Below are 21,040 nucleotides of genomic sequence, written 5' to 3' on the forward strand. Positions count from 1 at the left end.
AGAGCAATAGCAGTGATGATAGGATAGCAATGAAGGCTACTGTTCCTCAGACGCCTAATACGTGAAGTACTATTTAATTGTGAAACATCGGTATCACAATCAGAAAAGGATTTTTATTTTGGTTCACAGAGAGTTATTTGTTTCTGGACTCAGTGTCTTTTGTAATGTCAGAAAGCTGCTTTTCTGTAAAAGGAATCAAGTGGAAGGAAAAAGCTCAATCTGTGTTCTGAGCATTTAGTATTAGCAGTTTCTGTTTATTATGATGGCTAATTTTTGTCATCTTCACTCATTTCTAAAAATCAAAGTTTTGTTTAGATTGCAACTAATTTCTCCATCTTGTCACAAGGGTATCTCGGTGTTTGAGATGTTTCAAAAATTCAGATGTTTTTCTCTGTTTAAAGCATATCTTAAAACCTAGTATAGTTTTCTCACCATCTCCATTGCAATGGAAATTAAACTATTTTGGCAAACACAAACACCCCTTTTTATAAACTTTAGATCACTTAGTATTTCTATATCGCTAGTAATGATAATATTCCCAGTCTCGTGGACACTTGATGATCTGTTTAACCATTAATTTTTAAAAAAAAAAAGATTTTATTTATTTATTTGATAGAGAGAGATCACAAGTAGATAGAGAGGTAGGCAGAGAGAGAGAGAGGGAAGCAGGCTCCCTGCCGAGCAGAGAGCCCGATGCGGGACTCGATCCCAGGAAGATCATGACCTGAGCCGAAGGCAGCGGCTTAACCCACTGACCCACCCAGGTGCCCCTAACCATAATTTTTATTGTTTAGATATTTAGATATTTTTCATAGTAAGTAATGCAGTAAATACCTGTGGGAGATCTTTTAATATCTTCTAAACATTTCTTATGTACAATGTTTTTTCTTTGTGGTAGTGCCTACAAATGTATAATTTATTTAATGGCATTTGTAAATTATTTGCCTTTCTTAAAGCTATTTGTAGTGTGGAAGTGTTTCCTTATGCTAAAAGTTGGTCTCACCATTTTGCAGAGAGAGGCAAGTGGAGTTTAGCAGATAGTTGTCTATTAGCAATAAGCTACCATGTTCACATTAAATAGTGCCATGCCCTTAGTTACTTCCCTTCAGGTAGTTCCCTGGAAGGGCTCATGTTACTGCTAATCTATAAGGTTGAGCCCCACCATATGTTCACTTAACATACACAAATTCAATTATATATTCTGAGACAAAACATTCATTCTCTTTCTCTCTTTTCCCCCCACCTCTCTTTTTCTCTCTCTCTTACACACACATACCCTAATTTTCATATAATATGGTCACTGAATGCTCCTAACTAATTCTAATATTCAGTTGTAGTAGCAGGAGACTGCTTTAGTGCTGGCGAAAAACTAGAAATGCTGAATTTATTAAAAAACAGTATATCTTATACCACCCTTGTTTATTATACTGTTTTGTTGGCAATTTAAAAGATTTCCAGGGTGATGGTGGCCTGAAAATTTTGCCTTATGCTTTGACCATAGAACCTTATCCTGCCTAAGATGTAACACTACTGAAATGGAGATTTTTTTAAATGAAATCCCATAAATTTTAGTAAGGTTGATTTTGATGGCAATACCATAATGTAGTTAATATGTATTTCAATAAATTCACTTTTCCTTTTCAAGAAATAGTCAAGAGTATTTATTTATTTATTTATTTACTTACTTACTTACTGGCTATAGTTCATTCCTGGAAAATAGGTCATGTTGTGCCCATAGGCACAATGTAAGATCAGGATAGAATTCCTGATCAGAACATAGAACCATATGAGATCCCCCCCCCCAAAAAGGAAAAAAAGCGTAACATAAAGGCAGCTATAAATTTCTGTGATCCCATAAAATAGTAAAATTTAAAGGACATCCTATAGAATTCTAGAACTTTGAGACACCTTACAGATTATTCATTTCCAGGCATTTTTTTTTTTCAGTATGTTATATTCGTCACCATACAGTAAGTATGCAAAATCCTATAGAGACAAGAAGGATTTACCAAAGCAATGTGTGGCAGAGCCAATACTGGAACCCTGATGGCCCAATTTCTAGTCCAGTGTCCTTCCATTATACTGCACTGTTAAAAGTCCTGCAAAGACATATCAATAAATTATGAAGTATATATGAAAACAGTACTGTACTGTACAATTAATTTACCCAATTAAAATTAATGAATTTGATTCACTCTACAGTAATTAACAGATGAACATTAATTTTGCTTTTGTTTTCAGAAGATCTACTAGTAAATCATCTTTTTAAAAGGCTGCTGGAGCTAGTAATACATTATATGTTTATAAAAAAATGAAAAAATTATTTAAAAAAAAAGGGTGCTGGAGGGGAGGTGGGCAGGGGCATGGGCTAAATAGGTAATGGGCATTAAGGAAGGCACTTGTGATGAGCACTGGGTGTTAGGTAAGGGATGAATCACTAAATTCCATTCCTGAAACTAATATTGCACTATGTGTTAACTAACTAAAATTTAAGTAAAAAACTTGAAATATAAAAAAATAAATAACTAAACGATTGCCCCAAAAGCTTACATTGATTGTTTCCCCCGGCCATCACGTAATTCACGCCATCCTCAGCAAAACAAAACATATGTGAAGTGCAATTTTGAAGAATAGATGGAAAAAGATAAAAATATTGTGGGCCAGTTATGGTCATTTGTATTGCTATTTGTATGCTGATTCGAGTCTTTTCAACACCAAATCAGAAGGGGCTGGTCTCTCAGCCATCTTGCCCAGTTCCCACGCTCTCCTCTCTGTTTATCACTGCCCACAAGGATCTTGCCATAGAAACAAAGATCGCCTGCATAATGACATTGACAAATGAAGGACTGGTTAGACAACATCAAGTAAGGGCATGAAAAGGGAGAGTAAGTTTTTGTAACGTGTTTATTTCCATAAATATCCCCCACCTTCATGGAATTGCTCTATAAAAACAATTTATACATTTCAAGGTCATGATGCAGAAAAAAAGAGTTCAACTTTTTTTCCTTCCCAAATCAATTATTCTTGAATTTATTTTTTCTTGGTGTGAACACTTCAAAACAAAAGGACAATCTCCTCGTTTCTGATCTCTACAGGAATCGATGATGTCAGTACCAGTATCAACTCCATTCTAGTTTGAGACTTAGTCAAGAGATCAGGGACATACCCATCAACACCAAGCTCTAGATCAAGGTTCAAAGAAAATAAAAACCAACCTATACGTAGAGAAGGCAAACCTTTATTTTTTATGCAAAAATGGCAGAGGCCGTTTTAGGGAGAAATGTGTTCTTCCTTTTGCATTACTTGAGAACTGAAACGTATTGCTTTTTTTTGAGAACTTGAACTCAACATATTACTTTTCCTGAATGTGTAGGACCTATAAATAGTTTTCCTGCATAATTTTTTTATGATTCAATTTAGGGAAATAGAGATCAGTAAACAACATATGAACAATTTGTCATGAGCATATCATCCATCCTTCTGAAAATTTTTTACTTAATTTTTTTACTTAATTTTTTTACTTAATTAAGTATAAATTAAAAATTTTAACTTAATTTTTATAGAACTTCTTATTTCTATTTTGTATTGATGAATATAGTGGGTGAATAAAAGCAAATAAATTTAAATAGTCACTTAAAATAATTCAAAGAGTAAAACACTGAGTATTACTTCACCTAGACATTCTGTATTTTCCCATTTTCGTGGTTGTTTATTATCAAATACCACACTTAATCTGAGCACCTTGTATATATTTCCTGAGCTTTTGAAATGAAGACCTTTTATAATATTAAATTTACTCTTGGTTGCCAATCACAAAGACATTACTATACTGTAACTATGTTAAATAATAACATAAATATGTGATGATGAAACTAAATAGTGAAGTATAACTTTCTGTCTGACATTATTCAAATTATTCACAAGATGATGAAAGAATGGAAAAGACTGATTACTGACAGGATCATTAATTAGCATGGGGAAAATTGAGGAGGTTTGAACTTCCGTGTTGTTGATTTGGTTTGGCTATCTTCACAACATGCAATGTTAACCCATTTCTCATGTATTTATTGATTTGAACTTCAGAAAGCTGAAGGAAATGTTTTTCCAACCTCTCAAATTTCACTTTTGCCCATTATTTAAAATCATTCCATAAGGCAGTTTCTTTTCACATAGGAAAAATCAATGCTGTTGCAAAAGACAACACGTTTTCCCAAAGTTTGCTTTGGACATGTAAAGACAAATATGGTGCCACTAGATAACTTGAAGTACTCGGGAAACACTTTAGAAGAACTGAAATTTGAAATCTGTAATTGTTTCCATGATGACTAAGATGCAAAATTAGTTCTTCAGTTTGTAAATAATGCAGTGACTCTAGAACCAAACATCAGGCACTAAGTTTCTGATAACTGTGTTCTTTGGAAATCATTGCACAAAAATTTTATTTATTTATTTGACAGACAGAGATCACAAGTAGACAGAGAGGCAGGCAGAGAAAGAGAGGAGGAAGCAGGCTCTCTGCGGAGCAGAGAGCCTATTGCCGGGCTCGATTCCAGGACCCTGGGATCATGACCTGAGCTGAAGGCAGAGGCTTAACCTACTGAGCCACCAGGTGCCCCTGGAAATCCTTGCACACATTGTTGTTATTGCCAAAAAAATCTCTGTGTACATTTCTATATTCCAAAATCATGCCACAAAAGGCAATTTTAAATAGTGTTAATATAAATATATAGCACCAAGTGTAATTAAAAACTCCAAAATGTTTATTGAATAACTACCACACATAGAGCTTAGAAAATATATGCATGCAAGGTGCCTGGGTGGCTCAGTCAGTTAAGCATGTGACTCTTGGTTTCAGCTCAGGTTCTGATCTTAGGGTCATGGGATCAAGCCCCACATCAGGTTCCATGCTCAGCTCAGAGTCTGCTCAAGATTCTCCCTCTCCCTCTTCCCGTCCCACTTGGGCTCTCTATCTCTCAAAAAAAATCTTAAAAAAAAAAAAGAAAATATATGCATGAATTTTATTTACTTTAACCCACTTACATAAGTATATATGTATTTTTATGTATTTAAATACAAAAAATCTCTTTTAATGGCTTACTTGTTTACAACAATATTCAGTAGAGAAAGTCTAGGTCAAAAAAATCAAGGATAGATAGTTCCTGAAAAGATATTTTTCTATTACATTTCCAGTATAATAAAAATATTACATCTATTACTTTTAATATGGAAAATACAATGAGTAGTATCTAAAGAGTCATTGTACTAAGTGCTTCATATATGTTATGAATTGTTTAATCCTCTGAAGAGTTCTATAAGGGTCATAATCCCTTTGCTCTAATTTTCCAAAGAAATGATCAAGGCCAGCTGCTGCACGACCTTGTGCAACAGTAGTGAGCGAGCGAGGGTTTAAATTCAGGTCTGCCTCGATTGCATAGCTGGGGCCCTTAATCATCCTCATCTTTTTTCCTGGAACTGCAAACATTACAACTTTGGGGTGTATTATATATACGCACAGATTTATAAGCAAGGCCAAAAGTTACCAGACAAGAAAAGATAAAAGAAAATCACAGACTTGGTGAATACTAGGTTTTGTCAATGACTGCTATTTACATGGGTTTCAGGGATAAATAAGACAGTAAAATCTAATCTTTTTCTCCCTGTAGCTTTGCAATAAAATCGTATTTCTGGTGAGTTTCGTGGGTAATCGTGGCACCTTCACCCGAGGCTACCGAGCGGTCATCCTGGATATGGCCTTTCTCTACCACGTGGCGTACGTCCTGGTTTGCATGCTGGGCCTCTTTGTCCATGAATTCTTCTATAGCTTCCTGGTGAGTACTTCTCCATGTGGACAATCCCTGCTGGAAAAAAATAACACAATGCTCCTGCTTCTTATGCTTCTTCCTTTGATTTTTTTTTTTTTTTAAAGCAGGGCCTGACATTTAGGACAAATTATGTAATTTCTTGAATTTCCTAGGATAATCATGCATTAGTATTATTTTTCCTCCTTTCCTCTAAGAACCCACATCAGTGGTGGCGATCTTTTATTTCCTCCCTGAGAAGTCACCAACGACGCCACCACCCAACCCAGGCTTCATTATAGCAGCTGCTTTTTGGTTTCAGCCAAATCCTTCCTTCCCCTTACGTTTAGAGATTCTCCAATAGAGTGTAGAAAAAAAGAGTGGGGATGTATTTTCTTAGCCCTGAAACTTTATTTACAACAGATATTGTGACTTTAGAATGGCATATAAGTAAAAGAAGGGGTAAACTACCAACCTTGCGAAAAGATAGTGAGTGGTTTGAAATCTTCGTTTCAGATTTAACGTGTCATTGCTGTGAAGCTTATCTACACGTCTAATTCATTAAGCAGAATTTCACGTTTCTTCTAGATTTTTTTTTTCAGGTGATTGGTTTTACTTCCTACGTATAGACTGATCTATAGCCATAAACTAGGAGAGGAGGCTATATAAATACATGATAATGTTTTGAAACCTAAAGCACTACCAGGTTAATATCATGATGCCGTAGGAGCCGTTTATTTATATCTCCAACCCATGGTGGACATGCAGTGGAGACCACTACCCAAAAAAATAATTCCTGATACCTCAGTTGAAGATGTAGAAACATTATGCTGACCCTGTCTGCTTGGCTCTCAAGGGGCAAATCCGTCAGCTGCTTCTTTCCTGTTACCTATCTAGGAAACCCATGCAGGAAGATGGAAAAGAGGCAGATTTTTCCATTTACTTGTCAAGCACTTGAACGAGCCCCCAGGAAGAGTAGATTTGTCCCTTCTGCTCTGATACAAAGTTATCTTCTAGATAGTTAAGTTAGATGATTCAACAATCAAAAGTAGTTTTTTCTGTTCCAGGGATCCAAATGAATTCCCTTTCTGCTCTAATTTACCGCAAAAAAAAAATCCATTTTTAAAAACATGTTCATGATATATGAAGTCCCATTACACTCAGCACTTTGACCGACTGTGACATGTAATATTCTGTAACGTTTTTGTGCTCCAACCTTCTCGTCTGGAAAATACATAGGTCTAGTATGATAGATTTGTACTATCAAGATTCATTAAAGAGATAATATGAACAACAGGTGAAAGGATTTATTAAATCTTTTCCAAAGAAAGGCAACTGAGGAAATAAAGGTATATTTGAATTAGTATATGAGCTATTGATAATAGTGTTACTTTTATTTATTTTTTTATTATTTTTTTTAATAGTGTTACTTTTAATTTATGTTACTTAACCTTATTTCCCAGTTGTATTTTCCTCTTGTCTTTTATTGTTCTAATCTTAAAATAGCGATGCTAATTTGTGTTCACTGGGTTGCTGGTGAAGAGGATATTGTCCATTTTGACACTTAGAGCTTTAGGAGGAAATTACAATGGACATAATGCCAAAATGGCATTGAAACATATTTTTAAAAATATGTTTTATATTTTAAAAAATACATGATTATGTGTTTCTAGTTATATCCACAAATACCAATCCTTTATCCAAAGTAGTAAAAACCACACTCTAGATTTTCCTTTCAGAGATAAGCAGAAAGAACCATCAATCTGTCCAATGTCTTACACGTTTTTTGCCTCCTCAATATTCCGATTCCCGGGTATGGAATGAGGCCCAGAAATAAGCATTTTTAGCAGAAATCCAATGGGGCTCCTGAAAGCTATAAACTTTTAGAAACCATACAGAAGTGACCTAAAGCCCATTTCCAGGCCTTTTCTTTAAGTCACTGTTGAGCTAAAGTAAAGAAAAACCTCCTTTTACATCAACTAAATGCTTAAGTAAGTTAAATAAATCAGTGTCGATACTTTGGAAGTTGAATTTGCATTAATTAATTTGTCTGTCCTGAGAAATATTGACTTTGTTTCTAGAAGTTGTTGCTCCCTTCAGAAAGATAAGCACATAGCAAAATAGTTAAACTTTTTTTTTTGCATATGATATTGATACAATATCAGTTTCCTAGGGTGAGCAAACAAGGTAATATGTTTATAGCAATTATTTGCAAAACTAGAATTAAACTGGAAAGTAACTCAGTACTCAGTAAAAATTAACTCAGTGAAACAGGGGACAGGCCCTGGTGTTTCTTCAGGGACTCATGACACTGGTAATACATCCCTTCAATTAATTCAGAAATTCTAATCACTGCCCACAGATAGCAGGAGACAAACCTTAATTATTTCAATTTTTAAAATACTATTCATTTCCAAACAGATATTTATGCCTTTTTAAATGAATGTTCACTTATTGCTTTCAACCAGCTTTTGATAATATGACATATACTTGCTAATTAATGTATAATTTCAACTAAATAATATAGCAATAAATAAAATCATTCTTGGTGTTGACTCCAGAGAGCAAACACATACCTAGGTTCTTAACTAGTGCAGAGACTTTCTACGACTAAACACAAAAGGAAGTGAAAATTTTTAAAAAAAAGTGTTGTATTTTTGCTTATATTTCTGTCTCCAAAATTACGTACTAAAGTAATAGGTTTTGCCCTCACTGTACTGCTTCAGTAAGGAAAGGTGCTTCCATTTCTCAAATATTTTTTAATTTCCCATCTTTTCTACTGCAGCAGGCTCATAAAATTGTTCTAGCAATTTCACCCCTAATTCCTTGATTAAACAATAATGGCGGGGCACCTGGGTGGCTCAATGAGTTAAGCCTCTGCCTTCAGCTCGGGTCATGATCTCAGGGTCCTGGGATCGAGCCCCACATCAGGCTCTCTGCTCAGCGGGGAGCCTGCTTCCTCCTCTCTCTCTGCCTGCCTCTCTGTCTACTTGTGATCTCTCTCTGTCAAATAAATAAATCTTTAAAAAAAAAAAATAATGGCTAATGACTCTGTCAATTATTCATCACTTAGGTAGACATAATTCAGCATTTTCACTTTAGGTATCTTATGTATTGCAGAGACAACTGCAGAATATCAGTGAGGCTAAAAATAAGGAATAAGTAGTTAAGTTGGTTAAGTACAGTATTATAATTTTTCTAAATTCAAATTTGAAGCTATCCTATTTCTGTATCGTACAAAATTGAAATTATGTTGGTTATGAAACCAACAGATGCACATAATGTGCTGTGTTAGAGTTATCGTTATTGAAAAACAGTTTATTAATGTGTTCCAACTATAGACGACACATGTATTTTGTTGGGTTTTTAAGGTATAAGTCAGGTTGTTATTTTTTTTTTTCACAGATAAACCAAAATGGCTTACATCTGTATTTGTAACCACTTTTTATGTTTATTCCGCTTTTGCATCACTGCATTTTTTTTCTTGTTTTATTTTTGTAGCTTTTTGATTTGGTGTACAGAGAAGAGACTCTGCTTAATGTCATAAAGAGTGTCACGCGGAATGGCCGCTCCATCATTCTAACTGCCGTCCTGGCGCTCATCCTCGTCTACCTGTTTTCCATTATTGGATTCCTTTTCCTGAAGGACGACTTCACGATGGAGGTGGACCGGCTGAAAAACAGAACTCCTGTGACAGGTATTGCTGCTCCAGCTACAAGACCGTTCTCATGGCACATTAGACTCGTACACAGCTTAGGAGAGTTACAAATGAGCTCTAATGGAGGAGGTGTTTGCTTTCATTCCTTGGAAAACGTGTTCTCGTTCACTGAGAGCTCGTGTATGTGAAGGGTTCTTCAGCCATCCACTGTAAGTGGATATAGGAAAATTGTGATTTAAGAAGCATCATGTGGGCTCCCTCTTGGGGAGAAAGTTTCACCAGTGCTAACTCTATTCTGACAGCAACGTCAGTGGGGGATAATGGCTTTGGGAGTCTCTTCCTCCTTTTTCCTGTCTCCCCCAAGAATATCTAGCATCATTCATAACCATTATTCCATATATGTTTCCTCACAGTCCGTCATACTGATTATACTTAAAGAATTGAAAATGCTAAATGTTTTGATTTGGAAACCATCAGGTAGTAAGAAATTGGGTATGGAAAAAATGCTCAGAATACTGCCATTAAGGAGCTGAGTTATCAGTATGTGTTGTCACAGTGTCTGGACGACATTTATTTCCATTGTGTCTCGTTGGTTAAACATCACCCATTTATACTTACTGTGATTCCTGGGGTGTGAGGGCTTATTCTTTCCATCTTACTTTGAATTTTTATTTATCATCTTTTCTAATGGTTTCTTCTTCTCCTATTCCTGCATTTTGTTGTTCAGGTTAAATTTCTTTGTTACTCTTTTTCCTCCTCTCTTGCTTTGCTGGATACAAATCATAGTTCTGTACTTTGCTGCTTGTTTTTCTGGATGATTCTGTAGCCTATGAGAATGGAAACCACAAAATGACTTTCCCTTCAAGCCCTTGCATTTAAAGGTATGATTTAATTAGTGGTGATTTATTAACAATATTCTTTCTTGCCTTTAACAAACATTTCTTGATTATTAAATGATGACATTTGGTAGTATCTTTCTTAGGCTATGGAATAATTAAGTGGCATTCAGAGCTGTTATGAAGTCTAAGTGATCAGAGCACAGAATAGGAATGTCGTCTCCGTAGATTCAGTTGTTAAACTGGAGGCCGAATTTACATGAAATATTTTGTCACTGCCTTTCCTGTTCTCTCTTAAATATTACTTTTTCCAGAGTTTTACAGGTGTAAATATTTGGAAGAAAAGCTCCTATCCATACATAGCCTTCAAAACTCCACTTTTGCAAAACTGTCTGTGAATCATACACTATTCTCAAAAATCTTCAAGTTTTAATTATTTGTTATTTACTAGGCATGATCACATTGAGTTATTCAGTACAGGGTGAGTCTGAAGCTGAAGCATCATGTTTCCTGAATCCAAATGTGTCCCATAGTTATTGTTTTATGAATCTAGTAGTATTTTTGTGTTATTTAAAAAGGCAGTGTCATTATGAATATATTTTTCTTAGATATACAAAAATATCTTCTCTCTTTTTTCTTACAAAATGGGCAACATTAGACCTGAAATGTCAAGACCTTTATTAAAAGTATGCATATTTATATAAAAAAATGGTTAAATAAGAGAAAGCATTCATAAATACTATTAAAATCTTGTATATGAGGACTTTTTTTTAAAAAGATTTTATTTATTTATTTGACAGACATCACAAGTAGGCAGAGAGACAGGCAGAGAGAGACAAGAGGAAGCAGGCTCCCTGCAGAGCAGAGAGGCCGATGCTGGGCTCAATCCCAGGACCCTGGGACCATGACCTGAGCCAAAGGCAGAGGCTTTAACCCACTGAGCCACCCAGGCGCCCCATTGAATATGAGGACATTTAACAAAATTAAATTCTTTGATTCTTCAAAGATTGAGAATTTTTGTTGCATTGACTGAGAATGAATATGATACTGTTCTCTGGGAAAAGCACCCTTGCTTTCATAATATTTTTAATTTAATTTGTAATGCCATCTAGCATGTCAATTGGTAAATAGCATAAAGGTTTTTTTTTTTTCAAGTATTGAACGCTATTGACTCCCAAAGTTGAGTGAAATTATCAAGGATATCATGCCTAGCGAGTGACATCTAGAGTGCAGAAGTCTGCATTTGCTCAGGGAGTAGGAGGTGGTCATCGGAAAGCCAGGAGACGGGAGCCCCGAGGGGAGGTCGAGAGTGCCAGAGCCCAATCGCAGAGCATCACAGGCGCCTTTGAGAGTGGAGGATGGATAATTTGCAAATGGCATCGGGAACTAAGGAAAATGCAGATCCTACCTCTGGGACCAGTGAAACCGGCACTCAATAGAGGAAGAGTGGCCACTTGATGGGGTTAAAAAGCCCAGGGAGCTGGAAGCAGTTTCTGTTGACAAGCGGAGATCACAGTGTTTCTCACATGTGTCCCTCCTTTCCCATTCTCTGTGCCACCCTCCAGTTTTCCATCCCCATTTCCTCTCACCCAAAAGACTGCAGGAACCTCCCCTGTGGCTCCCGCTTTTTCAGCCTGTTCTGCCTGCCCGATTCATTCATTCTAACCACCGTTCTGATTGGGTCTCTCATTGGCTCAATAACTTCGCTGGGATCTGCCCTGGCTTGGTTTTAAACATCGGTCTGGGAGCTCAGGTCACTCTGCTCCCACATCTGTGCCTTTGCTGGCCTCTGTGCCTTTTGTAATACAAACTGCATCTGGGATGGCACCCCCCCACCCCCGCTCATCTTTCTGTGTGTAAATCCTATGCCTCCTTCAGATTGATCCTTCCCCCAAAAGCCTTGTTTTGTTTGTTTTCTTTCTAAAATTCACTTGTCTCTTCTAAGGCACTGAATAACATTAACTGTCCTTCACTCCCGCCACTCCAGGATCATCCTGTCTCTGCCCCTTGGTATTCCCTAGTTGTTAGGTCCGCAAGGCCTCCGCTCGGCGTCATCAGAGCCTCGCATGGATCAGAAAGTATAAAGTAAGGGAATGGCCACCAGGACACACTCAGAAACCCCATCGCTTGCTTTCTCTCTCTCTCTCTCTGACCACCAGAAACCCACTCCAGCACCAAATGATGTACCCACCCTTTCCCCCAAGTTTGGCCCAGTGAGGGGGCAAGGAGTGATGGCAAAAAATCTGTGGCCTCCCTTCCCTGAGTGGGCTCGGTCTCTCTCAGCTCCAGGGCTATCGAAGCAGACAACCTAATCCTGTTGCCTGGTCCTTCTCCCGATCACACATCCCAACTCCAGCTCTCCCTTTAGCCACGTCTGCCCTCATCTCATCAAAGAATCAGGGTAACCTTGGTGTGGTATTGCTCTCATATGCGCGTGAATATTTCTTCACCACTTTGTATATAAAAATGAACTTATTCCTGTTCCTCCAACTTATGGACTTTCCTTGATGCCTTTGTTTGCGACATTGGTTTGAGAGGTACCAACCTCTTTACTTTCTATTTGTTACTAACAAAAGCAACAAAATGTTTTATTAAGTTTTGCTCACCTAGATAGGAAGGTTACTATCTGCTATTCCGTTCTGGCCAGGGAAGAAGGTGGTACATGAGAACTAAGAAAGAAAAGAAAGATCCTGAGGAGGATCTGGCAAAAGATTCTTGCATTTTAAACCCTACTCCCCAAACCCCCAACTTCACTGTTAGAACTGCCATGACCTGCAAGTCTCGACCTGCTATAGCGACTGACCAGTTGCTTGGAGCTCAGGGAACACCAGCTGCTTCGGCGGAAGTGTGTTCCTGGCATCCCAGGTCTGATCCGTGAATGCACTTGGCCGTCAAAAATTGTTACACATGGAGGTTAAGGTCTACATTATTATTAATAAAGATACAATAAGCCTATAGTGGATTGGCCTGTGAACATATTCTCTACTTATAAAATTGCGTCCATACACAAAACTGTTCAGAGTTCCAAACCAACTTACTAAAGAAGACTTCAGGAGCACAGCTACATTGGAGTGGTAGTGCCTTTGATTTATGTGCCCTTATAAACATACATTCTTTGCTTGTCATTTGTATATTTGTCTCTATACCATATTCTGATTTGTGTGTTCTCAGGTAGTAATGAAGTTCCTACTATGACTTTAACTTCAACAATGGAAACATGTGAAAAGGACAGCTGCTCACCCACAATACCGGCTGCAAATACAGGTCTGTGAAAAGGGCCCCAGAACAGTACTAACTTGATATTTTGCAGTTATGTTTTTTTGGGAAATGTTATTACTGCTAAAGGAGTTGCTCTAAGAATTTCATGGTGGGTTGAAATAGAATCATGGTGTTTAGGTAAAAGGACCCAAAAATTTCAGACTAGAGAAAGGATTCCTGTATCTGTCATTTTGCATCCCTTCCCCATTCTTTATATTATTTCTATTCATGAGAATTTATCAGATTTACTCTGTGGGACTGCTGCTAAAAATACTGTAACTATATTGCAAACCCTTTAACAAAGAATCAGGAAATGCACGGGCTTAGAACTCAAAAGGCTTGGTGTAATCCTGGGCTTTCGACTTTCTAGCTGTCTGTCTTAGATATGTTATGCAAATTTCCTGGACCTCATTCAGTTGGTTTGCCCAGAGAGGGAGGGAGAGAGAGAGAGCAGACAGAGAGACAGAGAGAATATGATACTTTCTCTGTTTCCAAAGGAGCAAACCATGCTCATAAAAAGAATTTTTTAAACTCTGAATTGTTCTCAATGGTTTGGAAACTATGGAGTATGTGAAATTTAATGAACTGTAGAAGGAATTAGTGATCTCTTTCCAGAAGCAGCAATGATTTAGAGAGTATATATCTTTAAATATTTCAAGAGTTTTATATATTAAAAAGGAGTGGCTTTAGTCTGTATTACATCTAGGAAGGGCAAAATTGGACTTGGGGAAGACGAGGGATGGAAAAGTAAATAAGGCCAGTGTAGGGCTGGAGTCCTCCATTTCCATCTAGGAGCACATTCGTCTGATAGTAGTGAAAGGGCAGTCTTTCCCAAGCTGCCTTTTTCCTTGAGATGTTGGATTGCACTAGGAAAAATGTATCATGCCTTCTACAAACAAAATCTTTCATGCTTTATGACCTAGAGGGAGAAATACATACATGCACATTCCATCCCAATGTCCCAGCAGCTCTAAGAACTGAGAACAGCTGCCTCCAAGACTTCTTCCCCGCCTAAAGCCTGGCTAGCCAGTGCAGACTTCCAAACGACAAACCAGCTCATTCCTTGCTTGCGTAGCTTTATGGTGCTCTGCAATTTCTAAAATCCTATTCCATGCATCCTCCACTTTAAACAGCTCCAATTTCCGCAGCCTTCCTCACACAGTCTAGCGGTGACTCTTGATGTCACACTCCAGGGCAAGAAGCTGAGTGAAGTTATCATATTCTGGATAGTGGAATTTGGAATCACACCATACCCTTGACCCACATGTGGCTGACTCGGCTAAAATGCCTTTCTTCCCTGGTTCAGCTCTGAAACCATAATTGCCTATCCCATACTCATGTAATTGGGAGTTTGGTATTTCAAGTATAAAACAATGCACTTATTTTTATGAATTTCTACCAAGCAAGAATCCAAGGCCATCCCAGCTTGTCCCAGGAATGGATGAGGGGTTTCTTGGACTAGGTGATCTCTAGGTTTCAAGCCCCTTTCTGTTCTCACATGCCACGGGGTTCGTGGTATCTTCATGGATCCTGATTCTATGAAGCAATATGTTTACTCATTCTTGTCATCCTCGAGCTGATAAGCTACAGAACAGGAATTGGCAAACGATGGCCCACACAGAAATGTGACTTGCCACCTGTTTTTGTATAGCCCTCTGAGTAAGACTAGTTGTAACCTTTTAAAAAAGCCTTTTCTTTAAGGAAAAAGATGCCATGGAGACTTTATGTCACCCACAAAGCCTAAAACATTTCCTCTCTAGCTCATGAGAAAGAAAAAATTACCAACCTCTGCTCTGGAAAATTTTCATTAAAGCTGCTAGGAATGTTGCACGGGACAGGGCTAAGGACAAATTCTTTAGTTTGTTACTAGAAATATGCTTTCAGACCGACATAGTCATGTTCCATGCAATTCTTCAGCCACAGAGATCTCGGTCTTAAATGATCAGTTAGCCCGTGATTCTCCATCTTTAAAAAAAAATCACGAGACTCCTCAGAGCCTCCTTGCCAAAGCCCAGATATACAGTGTCTGTCACATCCCCAGTCTGAGGTTAGTGTGAACCCCTACTGGCTTCCCTTGATCCCACCTTCTTCCCATACTATCCTTTTAATGATCCATTTTGGTATATTGTCTTGGGGAACAGCATCTAGCTCATTTGTCCGCAGCTTGCTGAATCTGTCACAATCTCAACTTCAGGTCTACAAATGCTCCTCTCCTGTTATTATTTATGATTTTAAAAAAATACCACAGCAAAAACTTGTCTATCTTTTTAAGTAGCTGGGTAAAATTAAATAGCTGTTAGGATCCTTTGGCCACCTGGAAGGTCGGTTTTTTGTCTCCAGTACTTGTTATCTTCTATTCAATTGGGCGCTCCCTTCTCCTTAAAAGAGTGTGAAAAATAATAGGTTTTAAAAAAAATGTACTTTTGGGGGCGCCTGGGTGGCTCAGTGGGTTAAGCCTCTGCCTTCAGCTCAGGTCATGATCTCAGGGTCCTGAGATCGAGCCCCGCATCGGGCTCTCTGCTCAGCAGGGAGCCTGCTTCCTCCTCTCTCTTTCTCTGCCTGCCTCTCTGCCTACTTGTGATCTCTCTCTCTGTCAAATAAATAAATAAAATCTTTAAAAAAAAAATGTACTTTCTCCTTAGTGGGAATGTTCTAACAGCGCGGTCCCAAAGATATTGTGACTGTGTTCCTGCCTTACTTTTCTATCTCTGAAAATTACCTTAGAATGATTTCCTTTATATTAAGGCAAAGTGAGGTCACTGCCGGAGCCTCTCCTCCTGGAGTGAGATCTTCCCCGTCATACGTGATGTGAGCACAGCCCAGGATGTGGCGGCTTCGCTCTGTGCAATCTTAGGCTCTGTACCGCCGTCATTGCTAATCAGCCAGGCAGTCTGCTGTCATTGCTTTATGTGCTATTACTAATTTTGACAGTTTGACTGTAACATTTAAAAAAAATGAAGTGCATATTTTTGTAAAACAGGAAATTCATTAAGTCAATTTGGCACAAATCCTTGGTGATGGTAATGGTGATGGTGATGACATTATCCTAAAACCTTTGTTCATTCCTTCCTTCATTCCTCCAGCAACATTTGTTCAGCTTGATCTGTTGGTCTGTCCCCATGCTGGGTGTTCAGGACGTAGTATTGAGTAGACAAACATAGCCCTGGGGAACTTTATAAAATAGCAGAGGGGGAGACACAAAAAGTTATAAAATATGGTGAATACGACCAGTGGTGCTATGATCTATAATCACAAGAGAGCTTGGCTGGAGGCAGAGCAAACAGAAAGGCCTTTCTGAGGAGGGATTATTTAAACCGAGACTTAGAGCATGAGAAGGATGCAGTCACACCATTCCAGGCACAGGGACCAGCATGAGTAAGGGCCCTGAGGCATGTCAAGGGTAGACAGATACTATTAATTATCCTCACATTATGGGTAAAAACACCAAAGGACACAAACTTTAAGTAAGATCACATTGCTAGCAGAATAATCTAGATCTCTGATTCCAAAGCCTATTCTCTAGTCTTCTAAGTCTTAGTGTCTTCTAGCTAAAGGATTAATGTCTGTACATTTTTTTTCTTCCCTAACCAAAAATTAGAAAAAATTAGAAAAATTAGAAAAAGGCAGAAAAAATTCTGCCTATCAAATTGCCTTTCAACTAGAATGCTTGGATGACTTTTCTGTATGCATGCTATCCTCTAAAGGCAATACTTTAGACATAAATATTCTTAATTATGTATTTCTCAGTGGGTGTTGATCCACTCCCCCTGGCCCTCCCTGCCATTCTCCCACCTCAAGATGTTTGACCATGCCTGGAGACATTTTTGGTTGTCACAGCTCTGGGCGGAATGTTTCTGGCATCTAGTGACTAGAGGCTAGGGAGACTGCTAAGCCCCCTCCAATGCACAGGACAGCCCCCCTCAACGAAGAACTCTACAGTCCATAATGTCAATAGTGTTGATGCTGAGAAACTCGGTCCCATCATGAAGTCTGTTTGGATATTGGTTTGTAACTCTGAATACAAACTCATAAAAGGCTTCTCATGAAAGCCTCTACAACCCATTCCTCGCCTGATTTATTACACAAGGAACAGAACTCTGTCCCTAACAGAACAGAACTCTATGGACAGATGGGGATAATTCTTCCAGGCTTATTACCCCTGGAGCAATGTCTCCATGTTTTTAGGCTTCACCTGAGCTGGGAGTAGGGGAAGACGGGTACGATTTTGTAGGAAAGCTCCCAGAGAAGGAAGAAGAGGATAGTGGGGGGAATGTCAGTGCTGGGGTGTGGCAGGGACACTGTTGGGAGCCAGAGCCGATGACAGTGGCTTCACACCATCTGGGGTCATTTCTAAATCAGTGCTTTGAAACTACAGGAATGCCTGTTATTAATGTCCCTACTCTTTCCTCTGTGCCCTTTTTTGCATTTGTTACAGTAAGTGGTAAAATTCATCTGACTGAGAATTCCGCAGATTTGATCTTCTAGCTCTTGCCACCTTTAAATCTCAGCTACACGTAGTATTTGACCACAAGGGTGGAGGAAAAGCTAGAACCTGGTGTTCGTTGTGCAGCATGGGTCGCTTAGGTTTAAAAATAACTTGTCCATGTCTAAGACCAGAATTAAATTTTAATTTGCAAACCCTAGTGTGCATTTGTGACGGCCCTTGGTTTGTTACCTTGTGGACTGCAGGTCCGCATTACAAAAGGCCCAGACCCATACACGGGAGCAGAATAACAAGCCTCGTGGTGATTGGGAAGCCCAGCAGCTGGTCCCCGAGGAAGCTCCAGTGGATGCTGATAGGGTCACTGTCCCAGCAGCCGCACATTCGCACAGTAACGGGCAACCAACTGTGGCGGAGAAAAAAAATAAAAAGAACTTTTATTTTATTTGCTGCAGACCTACCTGACTTCTTAGACAAATATAATCACTTTCCAAAGAAAAACCAAAAAAAAAAAAAAAAAATTAAAAACAGACTTTCTACAAAAGTGAGGCCTGTTTTAGGCAATTTAGAAAATATCATGATTACTTTCTAAATAAGAGTCATTTGTACAGAAGAGGGAGGAAGTGCACAGATTTCTCACATGTATGAGCAATTCAGATTTATATGTTTTGGTATTTTACTTTAATAAAAAAGACTGATGAGTAGCTGAAACTGATCAGCCTTGGTGCCGCCCTATGTTTTGGCTTCCCACAGGGTGCCCAGCATTTTAAATTTCTCTTTCTAGTTAACATTAAAAAAAAAAATTTCCATAATGAATCGATTAGAATTAAAGTTTAAAACTAACAAACAAGAGGTTTTCAATTGCACTCAGACTTTCAGCTGTATCTCAGTGGCCATCTGTTGTTTCTAAGAAATCATAAAAAAAATGGGTACTTTAATTATTAAAGCAGAAAAATAGCATTATTAAATACTCTTATTCAAGCATGTCCAATATTCGAAAAAATGTATAGGCCAACACCTCAGATCAGAGCCAACAGAATATATTTTATCCCTTTCTTTATATAAAACACTTTAATTTCTATTATGAATTAAGAAAGGTACTTTATTTTACTAATTTTACTATTTTACTAATACTCAGTTGAAAAGGAGGGTAATTTAGTCTCCTTTTGTTCAAGTATAAAGGTGGCTATGTTAGAACTTTAATTTTCCGTAAGATTTTATAGTCATCTCTCAGTAATAATGATAATTATGACCCCTAGATTTGTTACCCTTATGTGCCAAATGATGTTCTAAGTTCGTTACATGTATTATATTTAGTTTTTTGAAGTGCATCCACATTACACATCTATTTCCACTAATTCTTTCTTTTCGCCTGTACGCAAGCATGCACTCTCACTTCTTTTTTTTTTTTTTAAGATTTATTTAGAGAGAGAGAGAATCTCAAGCAGACTCTGCTGAACACGGAGCCTGGCAGGCAGGGCTCAGATCTTACAACCATGAAATCATGACCTGAGCGGAAACCAAGAGTCTTCTGCTCAAACCAACTGACCCACCCAGGCACACCCTTCTCACCCCTTTTAAAACCACCTGATTTCATCGTTACTCCCTTGCCACTGTTCACTAGCCCATTATTTGTTCTTGTACCTGAAAACTCCTTGCTTCCTCAGTTTGAACCACCTTCTGCACTCTTGTTACCCACCCGCACAAACTGGTCTCCTCCTTTTCAGGACCAGAGTTTCAGATATAACAAGTGGCCTGAACTCTCTCCTTTCATTTCTGCACCAACCGTCTTCTGTTTCACTATTCGCCGTATTCCTGTCGTTTCCTGATGACCTGAATGTTCACTCCAGACGCCTTTTCTTGCTTCTCATGGCTTTTGACTCTTCCTGTAATGGTTACATTTTTTTGGCATCTTCTCCATCTTTACATTATTTTCTTCCTGAATTCTGGATCACAGTACTCTCCTAGCTCTCTTGTGCTCTCTAGCTTTAAAACTGTTTTCTCACCTTCTCGTCCTCCAATCATCGGGAGTTCTTTCCTTGTCTTCATCACGGCACCTTGCACCCAGCTCCTCCTCCTCAGTTGCCCATTTCTGTGGCCTCATGGGACCCCCCATTCCTGAGTCAGCTCTGGCTGGAAGCTCAAGCAGGATGTATAACAGGGCCCTCTCCCTCAGGCCTAGGGTCCTGCCGGCTCCTGTTCCTCCTTCCTTTCCATTCTCACAGCCATCACCCAGGTTGAGGCTCTTCACACATTATGCCTCCTCAGCGGTCTCTGTACCTCCAGTCATTCTCTCCTCCTCAATTCACCTACTGTGTCACCCCCAGATTACTCATCAGAAATCACTGCTTTGAATATTTCCTCTCCTACCCCCAACTCGAGATTTTCATCATGCTCTATTGCCTGCCAAAGAAAACCCAGACTCACACAGATCTCCCAGCTTATCTCCCCAGCTTTATTTTCCACTCTTTTACACGCTGGCATATAAGCATAGAGCTTCCCACCTCCCATGCTCGCTGGCCATACCATGGCAATGCCTCTCTACTGATGTTTTAATCCATTGACTATTCAAGACAAAGTCAGAGTCTACATTAGAGGTATTCCCCACTCATTATCCCTAGTATTAAATGTTCTCTCTCTATTCTGATCTCTTTGCCCCACTTCTGTGGCTATAATCACATGCTAATTTGTCTTGGTATTTAAGTAAATGTTTTATCTCATACTGTTTCATTAGCTAGATGACACACCACCTTGTCCCTGTTTGAAGTTCTCCAGTGACTCCCCTTGGCTTTCAGGATAAAGTTCAAGCTCTTTAGCTGGGTCTATGAGTCTCTCCATAATAAACAGGTCCCTCCTTGTTTCTCTTCTCACATTTGTCTGCAGGCACCAAAGGCCCAGTCATTCTAACACACCTGCAGTTCCTCAAACACCCCGTATGTGTTCATGCCTGTTTACCTTTGCTCATCCTCTTTTCTCTACCTAGAATGTCTTACTTTGCTGATATTACTGGCCAGGCATGTGTCTCTTTCCATATTCACCTCAGGCACCA

General features: G+C 38.7%; 1 protein-coding gene across 2 annotated transcripts in view; it reads left to right on the forward strand.

Moving 5' to 3' along the window:
- ITPR2 (inositol 1,4,5-trisphosphate receptor type 2) overlaps window positions 1–21,040 on the forward strand; it is a 501,875-nt gene that overhangs the window by 415,317 nt on the left and 65,518 nt on the right. For both annotated transcript variants that reach the window (XM_046011092.1, XM_046011093.1), the window contains exons 50-52: window positions 5,664–5,828; window positions 9,300–9,495; window positions 13,464–13,556. In XM_046011092.1, coding sequence (XP_045867048.1) covers window positions 5,664–5,828; window positions 9,300–9,495; window positions 13,464–13,556 — 454 coding nt within the window. The remainder of the gene's footprint in view (window positions 1–5,663; window positions 5,829–9,299; window positions 9,496–13,463; window positions 13,557–21,040) is intronic.

This window comes from Meles meles, chromosome 7, assembly GCF_922984935.1.
Source record: "Meles meles chromosome 7, mMelMel3.1 paternal haplotype, whole genome shotgun sequence".
NCBI classification, from domain to species: Eukaryota; Metazoa; Chordata; class Mammalia; order Carnivora; family Mustelidae; genus Meles; species Meles meles.